Here is a 17,279-nt window from a genome sequence, read left to right on the forward strand (position 1 = left end):
TTATTAATAAGCAGAAGCACTCTCGCATGGTGGTAGAAGAGAAAAAAAATGCCACTTTCGTGAACTTGCAAAATCATTATCCCGACTCCTCCTACTATGATCCCATCAGCACCGTGAACTAGCCCTTTTGTCAAATGGGGTATTCCTCCATCCTATTGAGCTTTTGGGAGACTCCCGTGGCTTTAAAGCTTTTCTCTATGGCCTGTAAGAAAACTGCCCCACACTTTGAGGATGCAGTGGCACAGATCCACAGGGGATGTTCTCTTTGTACAAACAGTCCATGTTCCTTGGTGGGTGGTCGTTGCTGTCTGCTAACTGTAATATGCAGTGGAATCCAAAAGGTCGGTTTACTGAACTATCCAGTGGATGAAGCATCCAGTGGACAGGACAGGGATGTTCCTTCTTTACAACCCTGTCCTCTTACATTAGTACTTGTGTCTTACGACACTCGATACCAACTAGCCCAACTTTCTTGCTTAACTGTGTTACTGTTTTAAAGAGTCCTGCTCTATCAAGGGCTCCTTTGATACAAAACAGGTCAGGGTTCGCACAGGTCCTTGAAAACCTTGAAAACCCTTGAATTCAGGAGTGTCGTTGTCAAGGCCTGGAAAGTCCTGGAATTTTTAAATGGTCCTTGAATACCCTTTATTCTTCTGGGGAGAATCAATGGCCCTGTTTTTTCTCAAGAATTTAAAGTGTTTGTCATGGATTTTAGGTGGTAACAAATGTAAAGAGACATTGTAACAATCAAGTTTCAGTGTACTATTGCGTAAAATTACAAGTTTGGTGGATTTTCGTTATTTCGAGGCAACATTGGGAACAGGCACTTCTCAATCCGATCCATGTCAGGATATAATCCTGTGAAAGCCGGCTTCTGTGCTCTATCTTGCATCTTCCATCTAGTCTGTGGATGTTTGCTCATTGCATGTTTGCTGTGCCTCACGCTCTATCTGCGTTTGCTTTTACGTGCAAATGGTGGACGTGTACATAGTTTGTCCTGCCCTGCAGTAGTACTTTCTGATATCATTACAACTGATACTCTTACTAACAAAGCAGGAGATGCAGGCAACATTAATGAAGTTTTGAAATCGAACAGCCTGAGCAAAACAGCACGAAAAAAAAACTCTAAATACCAACCATAAAGTAAAAATAAAGCTGGGGGGGCATTTACGCACCCGTTAGTGGCTATCTAAATATGCAATAATGTGCTTAGGTATTGTGCTATAAAAACTTGCATCGTATTGGAAAAGTTATAAATAATCCCAGATAAAACATTAGATGGGGACCTTGAAAATGTGTTTTGTGGTCCTTGAAAGTCCTTGAAAACCCTTGAATTTTTGCCTTTGAAGCCTGTACAAACCCTGCAGGTGTTCTCCAGACATTTCGTGTCACTGGGTCCACACATATATGTATACATACAGTGAACATCTATGTGCACACGCACGCGTGCGCACACGCCCACAAACAGACAGGCAGACATATAAGAAAGAGGGTGGGGGGCACTTACTTCTTGGTCGGCGCTTTGTTTTGCATTTCTACAGCTCCTTTCATTTTGCTATTCCACTGCCTATTGCTTGAAGTGCTAACGTGGCGGCTGCAGCATTATTGCCCTGTCATGGGCTGATGAGCACCACTTCTTATTTCCGTTTCCGACCAGATGACCGAGAGAAGCACCTGCATGGGCTGCTGCAACTGTGCCTACTCCGGGAAGAAGGCGGCGATCCGTACGAGAGCATTGAGCTGCCCCGCGTGGCCTCTGGACCGGCAGAAGCGGCCGAGGCCCCCACGGTCAAACTGGAGCTGCAGCTCGGCTTTGCCCGCATGAAGGATGCCTACGCCGCCCTCTGTCGGCTGCTCGTCGAGCTGTCCTCGTTTCCCGCCTCCCTGGGCACCCTCAAGGCCATCTTCTTTGACGAGGCCCAGCGCTGTAAGACACTCCAGCCTGCCTTGGAAGGCACGGCGACGGCTTTCACTCCACTACTGGGGCAAAGTTTCCAATTTTGTCCATTAGGTATCCGTTTCAAAGTGTCCGTTTTGAGCGAGCCCTGATCGGCTGAAAGCAGGTGATCAGGTGTTGCACAGCACAGACAAGGTGGGGCATCTGTTTCTGTGCGTGTTATTGATCTCAGGCCTCATTAGTGCAACTAAGCCCCTATTAAAATGGACATGAAATTGATATTTTTGAAATGGACAAACCCAGAATTCCACCTGAGATTGCAGCTTAGGAAGGATAGTTTAGGTAGAACTCAGACAAGAAGGCACAGATATGAACAAGAAAACAAATATCACAAGTTCAGTAGTCGAGAAACTTCAAATTATTCTCTCAAAGGTTAGCTGCAAGGTAAGATGGCTGCCTTAGCACTGGGACCGAGTCTGTCATTGATCTCAGTAGGCGAATGCTGTGCAATTTTCCCATTCATTTCGATGTACTGCTTTCAAGAGTGCGCCAAAGAATAGCATAGCACAGCTAAAAAAACTATTTGGCATTTTTGTGCCCTTGCCATTCAGCTTTGGCCTGATCTGCTATGTACTAACCATCATTTTGGGCTGGGAATCAGGCTGCATGTGAAACTTGTTAGAGTTAGACCAGTTGGACTGTGCGCAGCAAGCGGTAGATTGCACACAATGGATGAGAACCACATTCCCCTGCTTGAAGCATTTCTTACCGTTTTCATCAAACGGAACGGGAACCATGCATGCGTGGGTATAATGAATGCCGAGCTTCACTGTACCCGAGTTCTTTATTACAAAAAAAAAGCTGTGTCTACGGCTGACTCGACCTCCAACAGCACCCCTTCAGGTATAGGTGGTTTTCATTGGAAAGTTTAACTGTCAATTTCATTGCTTGGCAACACTGGAAGCGGCCACAGACATGGCCGATGCGCCACGGACATGGCGCGGCTTGGGCCACTGCGCCCGCACGGCGAAAGAAAAAAAACACCGGCGTGCATCGTCTGCTTCATTTCAACCCGATTCTGAACGGTGGTGTCAACAGAGATGTGATTAATCACACTCACATTGGAGTCGAGGCAATACTTTGTGTTCGGTGAGGTAGAGTTTGTTAACGTGCACCACAGTCATGTGCTTAGCACGGACAAGTACGTACCGCCATCTCGCGGAGCCTGACTTAATGAGTGGCGACGCACTCACACGGTTTCCTGCATGCGCGGCTTGCCAGGGAATACAAGCAATTCGAAAGTGCTGTACTTCAACCTCTCCAGAGTTGCGTTTTTCGGCAACGGCCTTGCTGTCGACGGTTGAGCATACCATACGCTTAGGCAGGCCCCTACTTTTGGTGATGTTGGCCTGTTTTTCACCATGCTCGACAGTGTTAATTATGCTTAATTAATCTGAGAGTGAAATCAGCTACCCTGCTACTTATGCCACTGGTCGCAAAAAAAAAGGAAAAAAAAAGAATTGCTGCCGGCACTGGCTTGGCTTTGCTGCGTCAACGACCCAGTCTATGCTGACAATATTGCTGGACATAGTAGTTTCCTCACCAAAATGATCAAAGAAATAACATACAGGGAGCCAGCACTGCGGAAGTCCACTATTAGCACTCAGTCAAAACAATTTTCGCCTAAAATTAAGTCTGTTGTAGCTGATAGTCTGCTATAGCCGGGTCCATTATATGCGGAGTGGAAATTCATGGGGACTAAGCAAACCAACAGAAATAGTCTGTTGTAACCAGAAGTCCGTTGTTGTCGAATCTGCTGCAACGAGCGAACACTCTAGTAGGGGAAAACGTGTGAACGGCTTATTTCAGCTTTCCTTGTTGGAATTTCTAACTGAAATGACCTCGTGTCATAGTCATGGTAATGCACAGTGTGGCGGAAATGTATGGTTTGGCAGAAAGTTGTGAACCTATCGAGCCTAGAAGGGAGGAGGAGGGGTGAGGGTAGTAATATTTGAATGCATTGTCAGCTTGGTTGATGTGTCATGACAAAACATCCCGTGTCCAAGATGCTGAAATATTTTAAACTGGCACAGGTGAATTAAAGTTGTGTTGGCTAATAAAGTTGTACAAGAATTCAATGTGCTGGCTGGGACGACCGAAAAATGTAGTTTATTGCTTTGATTTTTGTAGGAGAAAGAGTTCTTCTAGCCACGGACACAGAAGGGACGGGAGCAGTGCTAGCCGAACAAATGGCGCCCACCTTTCTTGGTCACAAAAATATATAAAGCACGCCATGTAGCACCCTCTACAATTTTGGGGTTTTTCTTGGCAGTCTACTCCCGCCTTTCTCTGTTGAAGGTCAGCGGTGACCGCTTGCTCGATGCTCCTCCTGCCTCTCTCCCGAACAGTGGGCAGCGCAAGCGAAGAGCTCCTTCCCAGCTGGCTGCAGCAGCTGCTGATGCTGGCCTGCTTTATGGAGGACCGGGACTTCCTTCTGCTCACGCTGGCCACAGTGCTCGAACTGCTGGGCCTCTCCAGAACGGCAGCGGTGGCCCTTGAACCTTCACTGCGGGACGGAAACCGTGCACTCTCACCTGGCAGCCAGGTAAGCTTGGAAGAAGCCTCGTTCGAACACCAAATCGCCCCGCCACCACTATTGACCACTCCTAGTACCCACTACAATGCTAGCACTTTTCACTCAATGAGTGTTCGTCCGCTCCTGTCGCCACAGGCCACCCTGGCCATGGTGGTGGTCCCGATGATACGGCCGACAGAGCTGCGCGCTGTCCTGGAGCGGACGCGCTTTGTGAGCCTCGCTGCCGGCCGCCTCTGGGGCCTGCTCAGTCCGGGGGCCAGCGAGCTGCATCTGCGCGCTGTGGAACTGCTCCAGCTCCTCAACAACCTGACACCCGAGCATGACGGTTCGTGTGAGGACGTCCTCTGCCGGGCACTGGCCAGCGAAAATGACCAGGTGCGTGCGTGTACTGGCTAGAGAAGGTGGGCGCAAGAAAAGAAGTCCTCTAAGTTTGATCTCTCTGCCTAGAGCAGCAGCATGGTCACGTGAGCAGGTTTTGCAGGCTGTGGTTTCACTGTGTAACCAGGCGTTGTCTATTTTATCGTGGGGGTCAGAACACCGCTTTACAATGCACTGGTACACTTGATCCTTCAGTATTACAGCCTTGTCTGGGATACAGCAGGTTTAGCAAATTTAACAAAAAGCTGCAAAACAGCTGTTTGTACAACATTCTTCTCGTGTTTTCGTTGTACTGCAGTCGAACACAGTTATATCAAACTCACGAGAAAAACGCCTATCATTTCGATATACATTCGATATATCGAACCCATTTACATCAAATTATCTTGCATATGCAACTATTTCTGGTTACGATATGCTTGCAGTAAGAATATATAGCAAAGATTACGCCTATATCGAACAAAAATACCAGCGACTGCCGATATATCGAACACCAAATACCACAGAAGTGCCCCCCAAGTTGGCTTTCCCTCTTGGCGACGGAAAATTCTGCCGGCATAACCCTAAAAGTTTTTTGGCCTGGTTGCTCACGGGCAGCTCTTTCCCCCTTTCTCCTCGCTCTTTCTATCGTGACCGCGCCATCACACCATGTAGTGCAATCCGTTTTACAGGCGCTGCCTATTATTCTCACCGTTGTCAGAAATGTACCGTTATCAGAAATAGTTCGATATAAAGGACAATTCGATGTAAATGGGTTCGATATAGTCTGGTTTGACTGTACTATTAATTGCCAACTTTTATTAACTTATGGATGATGTATCAATCAAAGCAACAATTTAATTATCTGTTCTTCACATCCAACCAGGCAAAAAAAAAATGGCTTGTACCTGCTCCCCAAGCCAGTTACGTCATGCAGTCATTAACATACAGAGATCCAATTCTGCTAAACACATTGCATTTAGAAAAGAGTAATGATATTGCTTGCCAGTTGACTGCACCTATTAGGTATTGTGTAAGCGCGTGTAAGGGCTGCACCCGTGTACGGGTCGCACCCCGTTTTTCTAAAATACATATCCAAAAAAATAAAATCTGTGTAAGGCCCGCACTCACCCTCCTCTCTCCTTTCCTCGAACCACACGTGTTTGAAATGTGCGCACGTTTGCCAACTTTAGCACACTCTTGAAATATGGCGAACTCGCACTACCCCATTAAGTCATAATAGTTCCGTATCGGCATTAGTGTCACCAACTCATTTCGTGCATTGTTTGGTCATTTTTACATGGTCTGAATGCTTGTTTTTACCTGGACGTTTATGTTTTCGCACGATGGGCATGCACATAAACAGCTACACGGCTAAGTTTAAATTGACGGTGATAGAGTTTGCACTCAAGCATGGGTAGCCTGCAGCCAGGAGAAAATTCGACATGGATGAAAAGTGTGTTTGACGATGGTGTGCTTAGAAAGACACCTTGAAGAGCACAAGCAGCAAAAAGAGCGCTTTTCGAGGCAAGCCATGCAAGTTTCCCGAATTGGAAGAAGAGCTGCTCTGCTATGGGATGCAAGTGTGAAACAATGGCTATGTGTTGACAACGGACATGCTGCACATGAAGGAAGCTTTGGTACGTGCGAAAAACATACTGCACAAGGATTTTAAAGCCATTGTCAGCTGCGTGCAAAGATTTCTGGAAAGGAAGGGCCTCTCTTCTCGGCAAAGGACCTCGCTGCGCCAGCGGCTTCCAGATGACTACACTGACAAGCTGCTTAGCTTTCAGAAGCACGTTATCGGCCTGCGCCATGAACACAATTATGGGTTGCCCCAAATCGCGAACACTGACCAGAACCCTGTGTCGCTTGGCTGTCCCAAAAACTATACAGTCGAAGTTAAAGGTAAGGAGACCGTCGCTGTGCAGACAACTGGCACTGAGCACCAACACTACACAGTGATGATTTGCATTAACGTGGACTGGCAGAAGCTACCCCCCTATGTTGTATTGAAAAGGAAAAGAATTCCCAACGAAGCTTTCCCAAAGGAATCATAGTTTGTGTAGAAGAAAATAGTTAAATGGACAATGTCCTCATGCTGGACTGGGTAAAAACTGCTTAGCAAAACTGCCCAGGGGCCTTGTTGGCAAAACAGTCACTGTTGGTCTTGAACAGCTTCCGCGGTCACCTAACGGATAAGATTAAGGAACAGCTGTGCCATATTGGCACAGCCATGGCTGCTATTCCAAGCGGCCTCACAGGCATGCTACAACCACGGGTAGGCAGTACAGTGAATGGGTGGCAACCGGCGCCTCCGAGCAGACGCTCACTGGGACAGCTTAATTAAGAGAGCACCGCTTGCAACTGTGCTCGGCTGGACTCTGTCTGCGTGGAGCTCGGTGCCAACAGACATCATTTCTCGAAGTTTCAAAGTCACAGGGATCTCCAACAGCTTGAATGACGCCGAAGATGACTTTTTGTGGTCTGAGGAGTGCGCACCGCAACACAGCACTGGCAACACAGTCCGAGGACTCAGTGACTGACGACGATTGAGCGGTGTGCCGACTCACCCACGTCATATACTGCAATCAGCACCTTTTGTTCGGCAATTGGGACATTGTTTTCACCCGAAAAGATTTCTCTTTCTTTTTTTGGAGGGTGGGGGGGGAGCAGCGCAGGCCAGGGTATCCCGAACTAGAGGAAACCCCTCACCAGGCGGGTTTCCAGACATCAGCACCTAAGGCTCGCCTAAATAAAGTTTCCTCCTCTTGCTCCTCCCTTTGCATATTGCTGTACAGCCTGCACCCTGAAAATTGGCCCTTGTATCTTGTAAAAAAGTGTGGCCCTTAGTATTTCCAACAGTATTTCCAACAAAATTTGTAGTATTTCCAACAAAGTAGTACGTAGAATCTCGATGATACGAATCTCGCGGGACCGCGAAAAATATTCGTATCATCCGAAATTCGTATGAACCAACACAGACCAAAAAATTGAGCGCTGAAAAAAGTTTTTGTTTATTTCTTTTCTTACTTTCGGGTGAACAAATCCGTGATTTTTTCTGCTTTTTTTAAACCCCCACGTCACAAAGCAGTCCTTTCTGGAGCGCGTAACGCTTCGCCTAGCTTCGCGCTTGTCTCCTCACTCCCGGTGTCCAAGCTCGCTACACGCCGCAACAGTCAAGCGTGAACCGCATGGTGCGTTTTTGCACGCGATTCGCACGCCTCGGCTTTGCGCGCGCTGTATTTTCACGGCCGCATTGACAATTTCGCGCCCGCGGTATCTCCTACCTCGGTCAGAAAAAGACGCTGACGACTTGCGATACGATCGAGACAGCCCGCTGGCTCCGTTTCACTAGCGGCGCGGATGGTGTTTTATAGTACCGTTTTCGCCAACGTTATTAGCTCCTTTACTGCACAAGAAACTTCGTGTCTGCCTTGAGAGGCATTTTAAAGAGCGGCTAGAAGCAGTCGCTCAAGCGGCCGTGCCACTTTTGGCCGAAGCCGCCGCCATGTTGCCGCCGCCGGCCGCGGCGCACGCAGCGTGCGAGAGGTTTCGCGGCGCGCATGGGGCGTGCGGGGCGCGTTTTCGCGAGCAGAAAACAACAGCCCGGCCGTTTCTGGAGAAAGAAGAGTGACAAATGGGGAGAGAGAGCCGTCACTTGCTTGTTCGGCACTCGGGCGCCTCGCCGGCTCGTTCGTATCATCCGCCGGGCCGCGCAGGTCCGTTCGTAACAGCCGAAATTTTTCCCATTGCAAACAATGCAATTTTGCCGGGACTTTTCAGAAATTCGTATCATCCCGAAATTCGTATCACCCAGAATCGTATCATCGAGATTCTACTGTATTTCCAACAAAAATTGTGTACCAATTCATAAATCTGAATTTGGTAGATGTTTTCTTTTGAATGTTCTTCAAGTACTTATGTTAAGTCTAAAGGCTTGCTTTTTTGTAAAAACAAGGACTGTTTAATCTGCATATAGTATTGCATATATTGTACACATCCTCATGTAACATGAAAAACTGCTATATTCACCATACGCTCTTGACTTATACTGTGGGTTGGATTCTATTCTCTGGCCATGTTAGTCTCGTTTCTTAGATCACAGCTGAGCACTGCCAACACTGCTGTAACTGTATACGATGCTTGATCCTAACACTCTCCCTTATTCTAACAAAGACGATGTTAAGTTTGCTTAAAGGTGGTGGTGCACCAAATCTGAACAATTTTCCGCACTTGAGCTTCATGGGTTTGGAAAATGTGGATGCTCAAGATTGGGAAACTGCTCTGTGCGATAATGTGCCCGAGAGTCTCAAGTGGGTTATGCGGTGTATGCACTTCTTCCGTTTTCCTTTTCCTGTGGTGTTTTTGTATGTCTTGTAAATGCTTACCTGAATTTCTGCAGGAACAAACGGATGCTCAGAAGAGGTTCGCGGTCCTGTGGCACTTGAGCCGGGACCTCAAATTTAAGTCAACTCCGTCGAACCTTGTGCGTTCGTTTGATAGGTAAGTTTCCCCCATGCCCTTTTCTTTTTTTCTTTTTTTGCGCTTGCAAGTTGGGGAGGATGATGGAGAGGGACCTTCCCCTCTAACTTTTGTCCCTTTCGAATTTCCAATGTAAGGTACTCAACACTACACAACGCAGAAACTCGCCAGAGCACACCAGGCAACACATTCCAATACACCCGTCATACTTTTTAGCCGACAATCCCATGTTTTCTCTTTTTGCCTGTAGTGCATGGCAAGTTTCAGTTGACAGTTGAAGGTTCAGTTAAAAGTTTGTCTAATAGATGGTCAATGTGGTACTAGGGAGACATTTGGTTTAAAGCCCTTCGGAATGCCTTTGAAGTGGCAGTGGAGCAAAGGTATTACCGTAGATGCATTTGTGAGGATTTATCGGAGGTGACATTTTTACAAATCGTTTTATATCGTTCATGAAAACAGCCTGGCCTTGTACCCAAGCCATCTTAATTATCTATTCATCCATCGCACTTTTAATGTAGCAGCCTGATTTTATTTAGTTACACTTCTATCATTTAGTTACATTTCCGGTGCTCCCTGCCCTTTGTTGGCCTCGTGCCATAAGCAGACGATTGTCATCACGACTTGGCCGTGCCGCAGGTGCCTGTTCCAGATGCTGCACAGCCTAAGCAGGCCTGCGGGGATGCAGAGGGCGGCAGCGCAGGTGTGGCTGAACCACTCGCTCATGCGCGGGGACCTGGCCCGCCTGCTGGAGCCCGCCATGATGGTGCTGCTGCACCCGGACACGGCCCGCATCTCGGTGCAGCACGTGAGCGTCCGGGCGGGGGTGCCTGCCCTGTCTCCCGTGGCGGTTGTGGCCACGGACGCCTCTGCTGCCTCGGCGGCAGCAGCCGCCGCCGCTTCCCACGATGACGGCGGGTCCGAAGGCCGCATCTTCGCCATAAGCAGCGTCGGAGGGAACGTCATCTACCACGTGGACAAGGCCAAGGTGGCATCCTCCGTCACCTCCAATCTCGTTCCTGCTAATCCTAACCCCGAGAAGAAAGTGCTGGCGCTTACCTCTATTGTGGGACCTGAGAAGGGAAATGGCTCAAAGGTGAGGCCAACTGCTCATGGCATATCGCCATGTTTTCTTTTTCTTTTCCCCTGTCATTTTTGTAACATGTCAGTGTGCTCTGCCTACTCTCGTGTGGTGTACCAGCTGAGGTGTTCTCTTGCTGCACAAAATGTCACTGGTTGGAGACTTAGCAGCAGCTGTTGGCTCTTCTGGTGCATGTTAAAAGTTTCTGAGGTGACCCATAGCTAACTTATTTGTACCCTCCTTCACGCGCAATGGCTGTAATCACTGACGTGTAGCTTTTGCGTGTTAAGCCCAAAATTTGATTCCTACTTTGTAATGTGCATTTGCAGTTGTGGATATCACCGGCTAGGTTTAGAATATGTGTCACAAAGGCAGTTAGTGGCCGTGAAATTGACTTTTATCTATCAGAATAGGTTAATGGATATGCAGCAAAGGATGAGAGAAGTGCTGATCTTTGATAAATGTTCAATCACTTGTTTTAGTATTAAAACTTCATTCTCCATTCCTAGTGCTGACCCCAGTATGAATTTACCTATATCACCGTATATTCTGTGCAGTAATGCTGACCTCTGCATTGAAATGACAAAAATGGTAGCTTCTTCCAAATGAGTAACCTTAGCAAAAAAAAAAGCTGGGAGATATTTTGGAAGTGTTACCCTTGCTTTGCCGTTTACATTGCAGTCTCATGGAGGGACTCTTTTTTATTGCAGGTCGTAACTCGCAGCTCCAATGTGGACGTGGAGTTCCCCCCTGCTCTGGAATCCCTCCACCAGATGTCCCTCTTTGTCAATCCGTTCGGTTCGCTCACCTCCCTGGCAAGCGACTACGCCCTCGACTCCTACGGCTACGACCCTCCCGACCTCTCCAACGCCACGCGCATCGACGGCTGCTCCCTCCGCAAGAGCTCCTTCGACGATGCGGAAGAGCCCAGTAGCGACGGCAAGGACGACGTATCGCACAGCGTCGTCCGCTGCATCCTCGACGAGATACTCGATGTCGCCACCTGCTCGGAGTTCAAGGACACTCGCGACACTCAAGATGGCCTCCATGACGACAACGGCACGCGGTACGACCCGTTGACTGGTTCCAATACGCCCCTGGGCCAGCTGACCGCGCACCCGCTGCACACGCACCTGCTGCTCTACTGCCAGGTGTTCGACTCGCAGAAGACACTGTACGCGCTCAGCGTGCTAAAGATGATCATCGAGTCGAACCCGCGCGTGGCGCTGTGCAGCATGGCGACGACGAGTGTGAGCAGCTCGCTGTCGCAGCGCGGCGCCCAGCTGCAGACGCTGCTCGCGCGGCACCGCAAGTCCGTCTTCGGCAACAACTTCCACGGCGAGCTGGCACCCGAGGCGCTGTCGAGCTACCGCAGCAGCATGTTCCTCGAGGTGCTGGTGTCGGCGTGCCTCTACTTTGTGCGCAGCTACTACCCGAGCCTGCCCCAGACGCACCTGACCCCGGCGGAGTTGTCCGGGAACCGGGACGTGCGCCTGCTCTGCTGCGAGGTGCTGCGGCTGGTCTTCTCGGAGCTGGTGGCGGTGGTGCGGGACAGTGGCCGCAGCTTTGCCGTCTACCTGAGCGACCTGCTCATGCGCTGCAAGGTGCAGAAGGCCCTTCTGCACTGCCTGGTGGCCTCCGTATACGGCTTCCAGAAGACCACCTCGGAGAACGACAGCCACGCGCTCACAGTGGGGATCATCGAGTTCAACGAGAAGGTGCCCGATGGCGAGGGCTTGGCTGAAGACTTCCAGGAGACGTTCCAGGTAAGGGGCCCCTGAGCCTGTTCGTTAGTGTCAGATATCCTAGAGTCTGTGATACGTAATTGTGATGAAGGCACAATGGATATGGATATGGATCTGGCTATCTTCCTTTGTGTCGGGCAACAACCGCGGGAGGTGCCTAGCCTAGAGGCTTTCCTATACATTGTTTCCACACATTCAATGGTGGTTCTGACGTGTTAGTGACATATCCAAGGAAGTTATACGCGAGCACATGGCAAAGGAATTTAGCAAGAAAGCTGCGTGTCACCCCTCTTGGAATGTGAAGGCCTCTTTTGTACCTCTGAATTCACAGGTCTACCTGCTTCAATTGATAGCCGCCCTGATCGTGTTTGAAGAGAGAGTCACATCTCAGATAGGAGAGGACGCCCACCCTGTTGGCCACAAGCCTTCCGGGGACAAGGTCGGCTCCAAGATGCGCTTTCAGCCGCAGATGTCCACCCTTCGCTACCAGCACAGTAAGTGGCGTGTTCTGCCCAGGAGACACTGTGACCACCCACCAGGTGGCGTTTTGAAACTCTTCATAATAGAGCCACTAGATGAGGTTTCAGAGTGTCGGCACTCTTTTCTGTCATTGTTCTATGCCGCCGACAGCGGCCATTGGTCGAACCGCGTCACGTGACATTTGTTTAATCCGGGAAGACCCATGGGCGCTGACATTTTGGTGCCTCTTTGTTGCCGCGCGCGCGCTCTTCGATAAGTCATGATTTTCGGAGTACAGTGCGGCTGTATGGCACGCTGATAGTGAGTTTTCAAGTCCCCAAACAGAGTAGCAATGCCATGCTGCTCTGTATTAAGTTGTTTCAACCGGCGGGAAGGTGGAAAACGCCTGCACAGCTTCCCGCTGGGAAAGAACATCCGTGGCCTAGCATAACCTAGAGCGGCGCAGCTTAATTGGCGGCTCAGCGTAACCTAGAGCAACTAAATAAGCTACGCTAGTGCAACCGAGCCTGACCCTACCGCACCGGCGCGCTGTCTCTAAATCTTCGAAAAGTAAACACAGCTGTCATTGTTGCCAAGCGGCGCCCGGACCAATACTGCCCGTCAATCTGTCAACTCTGTCGCAGACGTGTCCCTTCCATGCCAGGCCATGTTTGGCACGGCCCTGCTGACGGCCCTGCGGCAGCAGCACAAGGCGCACCTGCACGCCCACTGGCTGAGCCTGGTGATGTGCGCGCTGCCCTTTGCGGGCAAGTCGCTCACGCAGCTCGTGCTCTCCGTCGCCAGCCAGGTGTGCGCAAACCTCGAGGCCGCCGTGGGCGCCCCCACTGCCAGGTAGGATCTCTTCCCCTGAGGGAATTGCAGACGGGCCTCTTGCACCGCCTGCTGCAGGGCTGAGAGTCAGCCATTGTAAGAGCTGCGCTGCATTCCAAATATGGGTGTGACCTGAAGTGACACCTTTCAGTCATCCAATGTGCATGGTTGTCACAAGGGTCGAAGCTTGAGTATCCTGACAAAGCACAGGCTAACCCTAACCTCAGGTCTTCTATAGGCGCACTTTGTGCTGCTTGTGTGGAGTCCGATTCACGGGGACTAATGTCCACAGGTGGGCAACACTCAACTGCAGCAGAAAAATTTCTGTGGGTGGCATGCAAGGGCTGGCCACTTTTTCCCAGAATTCACTGGGTGCACGTGCACCAAATGCAATAAGCCGGGAGGTTTTGTCCGATGGCCCGTGTGTCTTGTTGCAGTTCCTTGGTGATGGAAGGCACGCCCAGCCGGCCACCGGACTACCTGACCCTGCTGGTGGAGGGGTTGACGCTGCTCTGCCACTACTGCCTGCTGGACAGCGCGGCACCAGCGGCCGTCACTCCGGTGACACAGCAGCCACCTCCTGCTCCCACGGTGCTTGCGTCCAGTGCCAATGTCTCTCAGATCATCTACAACCTCATCCACGTTTTCTCCAACACAGACCCCCACAAGGTAGCGCTTTGTTGTAGTGTGCAAATACTTTCACTTTTGAATATTTAGTAAGTACACACACAATACGATATTCGATTCGGCCTCAAATTGAATGGTACTATTTGAAAACTTCGAATATTTTTTAACTATTTCAAAGCTTGAAAGCAGAAATGCTAGTTTTGATGGTATCGACGCTTCATAATCATTCCAAAATATTTTCAGAGCATTTCAGTATCATTTCAAAGTTATCAAAATCATTTCAAAGCATCCTATCAGGGACGCCTGATGGTCTGTTGGTGTGCCCAATTAAAATGTATATTAACTGAGTGGTTACTGTTCATTACGGTTAACTTAATAGAGAGTTATAGCAGAGTAAAGAACCGATCTCGGTAATGAGCCCCGTACACGGATGGCACACCTGCTCATGTGCGCAACCGCTTTTGCCGCCTCTGCAAACACGCGGTGGTGCGGTCGCTTACCGGGTATGATACAGGGACCGGTTCTCTGCCTTACTACAGTGTAGGCTGCTTATAATGCATGTCGCGGGAGCTACAAAAATCCGCACTATATGCAGTTCCGCACCATAAACAAAACATGCATGAATCTAACCACATTGCAACCTATCTCTCAAGTAATTCTTTGTTTATCATCAGCCAAACAAACGGCACTTAAAAATAGAGGCAGTGTCTTTTTCTTTTTTCTTTTCTTCTTTTTCCACATCAGCTGCTGCTGCAAGGGCTTACAAACGATGTGCACAGCTCTTCAACTTCCTTTGTGTTTGTGTTTTAAAAGAGCATGGCTGCGTTTCTTAGTGGCTACGAATGGATGCCGCGGGAGAACATGATGACAACACAAGTGGTGTTCTCCCTTTTTTTTTCCACCCCCATTTTATGTTTGCAATGCCAAAGGCGGTTGCTTATCAACACAACAGGCAGGTACTGGAAACCCCTCACGTTGCAGCTCACTATCTCCAAATGCTCGAAAAGGAAAGTGCGGTAGCTTATCTGCACAACATTCTAATGGAAGCAATTCTTACCGCACACGGGAGGAGAGGAAGGGGGCTCGCTATCTTCCCATGTGCGTCAAGCAAGGGCAGTTGTGGTTATCACATGAGTGCAAACGGAACTCGCGGACTGAACGTTGCCTATTTGTGGTTTATCCTCCGTGTCTAAGTTAGAAGAGGAAAGGGGGCGCGCTGGCTGCGTCGAATGACGGAATCCACCTTTCTTCTTTCTTTTTTCCAACCCTAAAATGATGCCCCAGCTGAACCAGTTGATCAGCGGACCTGCCAAAAAACCGCACTATAAACGGTATTGTGCATCGGGCAACCACATTATAAGCGGTACGCTTATGCATTGAGTTCTACGGGAGGCCTACCGGTGGCCAGAAAAACCAGCATTATATCCGGTCCCACACTTTAAGCGGTTGCCTCTCTCTGTTGCCTCAAACCGTGCTCGTCATGACTGTCTCACCCTTGCAGGACATGCACTCCCGGGACAGTGGCAACAGCCTGGACCCGATCCTGTCAACCCGGCGCTCGCTCCTGAGCAACCTGCCTCGCCTGTTGGCCGCGCTTGTGTCTGTCTGGGAAGCCGTCTCCCAGGAGGAGAAGGGCCCCAAGCAGGCACAGCTTTGGGTTATGGGTGCCCCCAAGGTGAGCACTGTCTCACAGGAAAAACCTGTAGGCTTTGAATTCTACTGAGCAAGTATGCCTGACGGAGTGCTGATAGCATTGCACAGGGGTTTGGTAGGGAATGAACCGTGTTCCATGGTGCAGGGAATGGTTGCCATTTATCCTGCGGGGTGCCAGAGGAGTACTAACGCCAATTTTTGGTGTTAATATTCTTTTACTCATCAGAATACTGTGGCTGAAGTATGCATGACTGGTGTCACGTGGAACATACTTTGAGATGATCTTATCAAGAAGGGAACGAAACAAGCACCTGCCCTGTTGCCTTCCTTTCGGTCATCTTTGCGGTGTTTCATCATGAACCTGTGCCTGCTGGGCCGGTTTCTTTTTCTACTGAGGGATTTTCTTTTCTGCTGTCTGTTCTGCTACGGAACTGCATGTGTACATGGATGCAGAAATAACGTTTTTGACAAGTCGCCCAGTAATGTTTCTGGCACCTAAAAATTTTTTTTGTGTACTTTAGGGTGTTTTATACACTTCAAGGTAGGACAGTAGGAAGTTCGAGGGACCATGGAATAGATGGGTAGTTCTCGCGCAGTATTGAATGATGAATAAGTAATTTTTTATGCATGTGTCAGTTCATAAGGATCACCACTGTTTTTGTACTGCTGAAAGACAGGGAAACACTTTGTAGTGTCTTTCTTTTTTCAAATTTGTTTAGTGTGCGCCAGGCCGTTCCGTGGAGGTGTTGGCAAGTGTTGCTGCATGCCTGGCATGCCTCTTACAAACACCAATCTTTTCACGTATGCTGGCAGGTGGTGAAGCAGCAAATCCTGAGCTTTCTGAGCCCCATCTCGATGAGCTACGGCTCCAACTTCATGGCAGCCGTCGCCGTCGTCTGGTACGAAAGGCGCAAGAAGAGCACAGTGGCCCAGCGCAAGGTATCGTGCTGCTCGAGTCTGCGCTTCACCCACATTTGACAGTGCTTTCCTTCGAGAGAATGCGAATGCTCCTATGGGAGAAATGACCTGCCCCTTTGACTGCTTTGTATTGTGGTTCAGCTGTGCACTGAGGGTGCCATTGCCTGCGGCTGCGTCCTCGATGATGAGACCATCCTTGCGCACTAAGCACGTGACACCACCTGTGTGTCTCTTGTGTGACGAGAGTTTTGGACTCCATGGCTGAGGGGCGTTCTCTCGTCATGGAGGCTGAGAGGAAACAGCTCCTGGCTCACAGGGAATGTGTTGTGGCACCTTTGAGAAATTGCTTTAGATCAGATTACAAATGTAGGAAATATAGGAACAAAGATATAAATGTGGGACCGAGAGCAAAGTAGAGACAAAATTGCCTGTACAACGGGAACCAAACCCCCAATGTCTGGATTTGGAATATGAACTTTCCTGTGTATGTCAATGTGAAATTATTCGCATATGTGTTTACGAATGTAAGTTGACAGGGTGCAGTAAAATTTTTATGGGCTGGGATATATTCAGATCGCACATGTTGAATAACTCCTTCAACATGTGTGGGCCAGTACATGTATCGTCATTGCA

General features: G+C 49.2%; 1 protein-coding gene across 5 annotated transcripts in view; it reads left to right on the forward strand.

Moving 5' to 3' along the window:
* The window catches only part of LOC144152642 (protein DOP1A), a 58,456-nt gene that overhangs the window by 22,115 nt on the left and 19,062 nt on the right, over positions 1–17,279 (forward strand). For all 5 annotated transcript variants that reach the window (XM_077683988.1, XM_077683991.1, XM_077683990.1 and 2 more), the window contains exons 10-20: positions 1,658–1,927; positions 4,306–4,502; positions 4,629–4,868; positions 9,256–9,356; positions 9,972–10,428; positions 11,124–12,179; positions 12,490–12,652; positions 13,262–13,469; positions 13,886–14,117; positions 15,577–15,750; positions 16,542–16,667. In XM_077683988.1, the coding sequence (XP_077540114.1) occupies positions 1,658–1,927; positions 4,306–4,502; positions 4,629–4,868; positions 9,256–9,356; positions 9,972–10,428; positions 11,124–12,179; positions 12,490–12,652; positions 13,262–13,469; positions 13,886–14,117; positions 15,577–15,750; positions 16,542–16,667 (3,224 nt within the window). The remainder of the gene's footprint in view (positions 1–1,657; positions 1,928–4,305; positions 4,503–4,628; positions 4,869–9,255; positions 9,357–9,971; positions 10,429–11,123; positions 12,180–12,489; positions 12,653–13,261; positions 13,470–13,885; positions 14,118–15,576; positions 15,751–16,541; positions 16,668–17,279) is intronic.

Source organism: Haemaphysalis longicornis, unplaced genomic scaffold (genome assembly GCF_048455015.1).
Source record: "Haemaphysalis longicornis isolate Haplotype H1 unplaced genomic scaffold, Haemaphysalis longicornis Haplotype H1 scaffold_9, whole genome shotgun sequence".
Classification (NCBI taxonomy): domain Eukaryota; kingdom Metazoa; phylum Arthropoda; class Arachnida; order Ixodida; family Ixodidae; genus Haemaphysalis; species Haemaphysalis longicornis.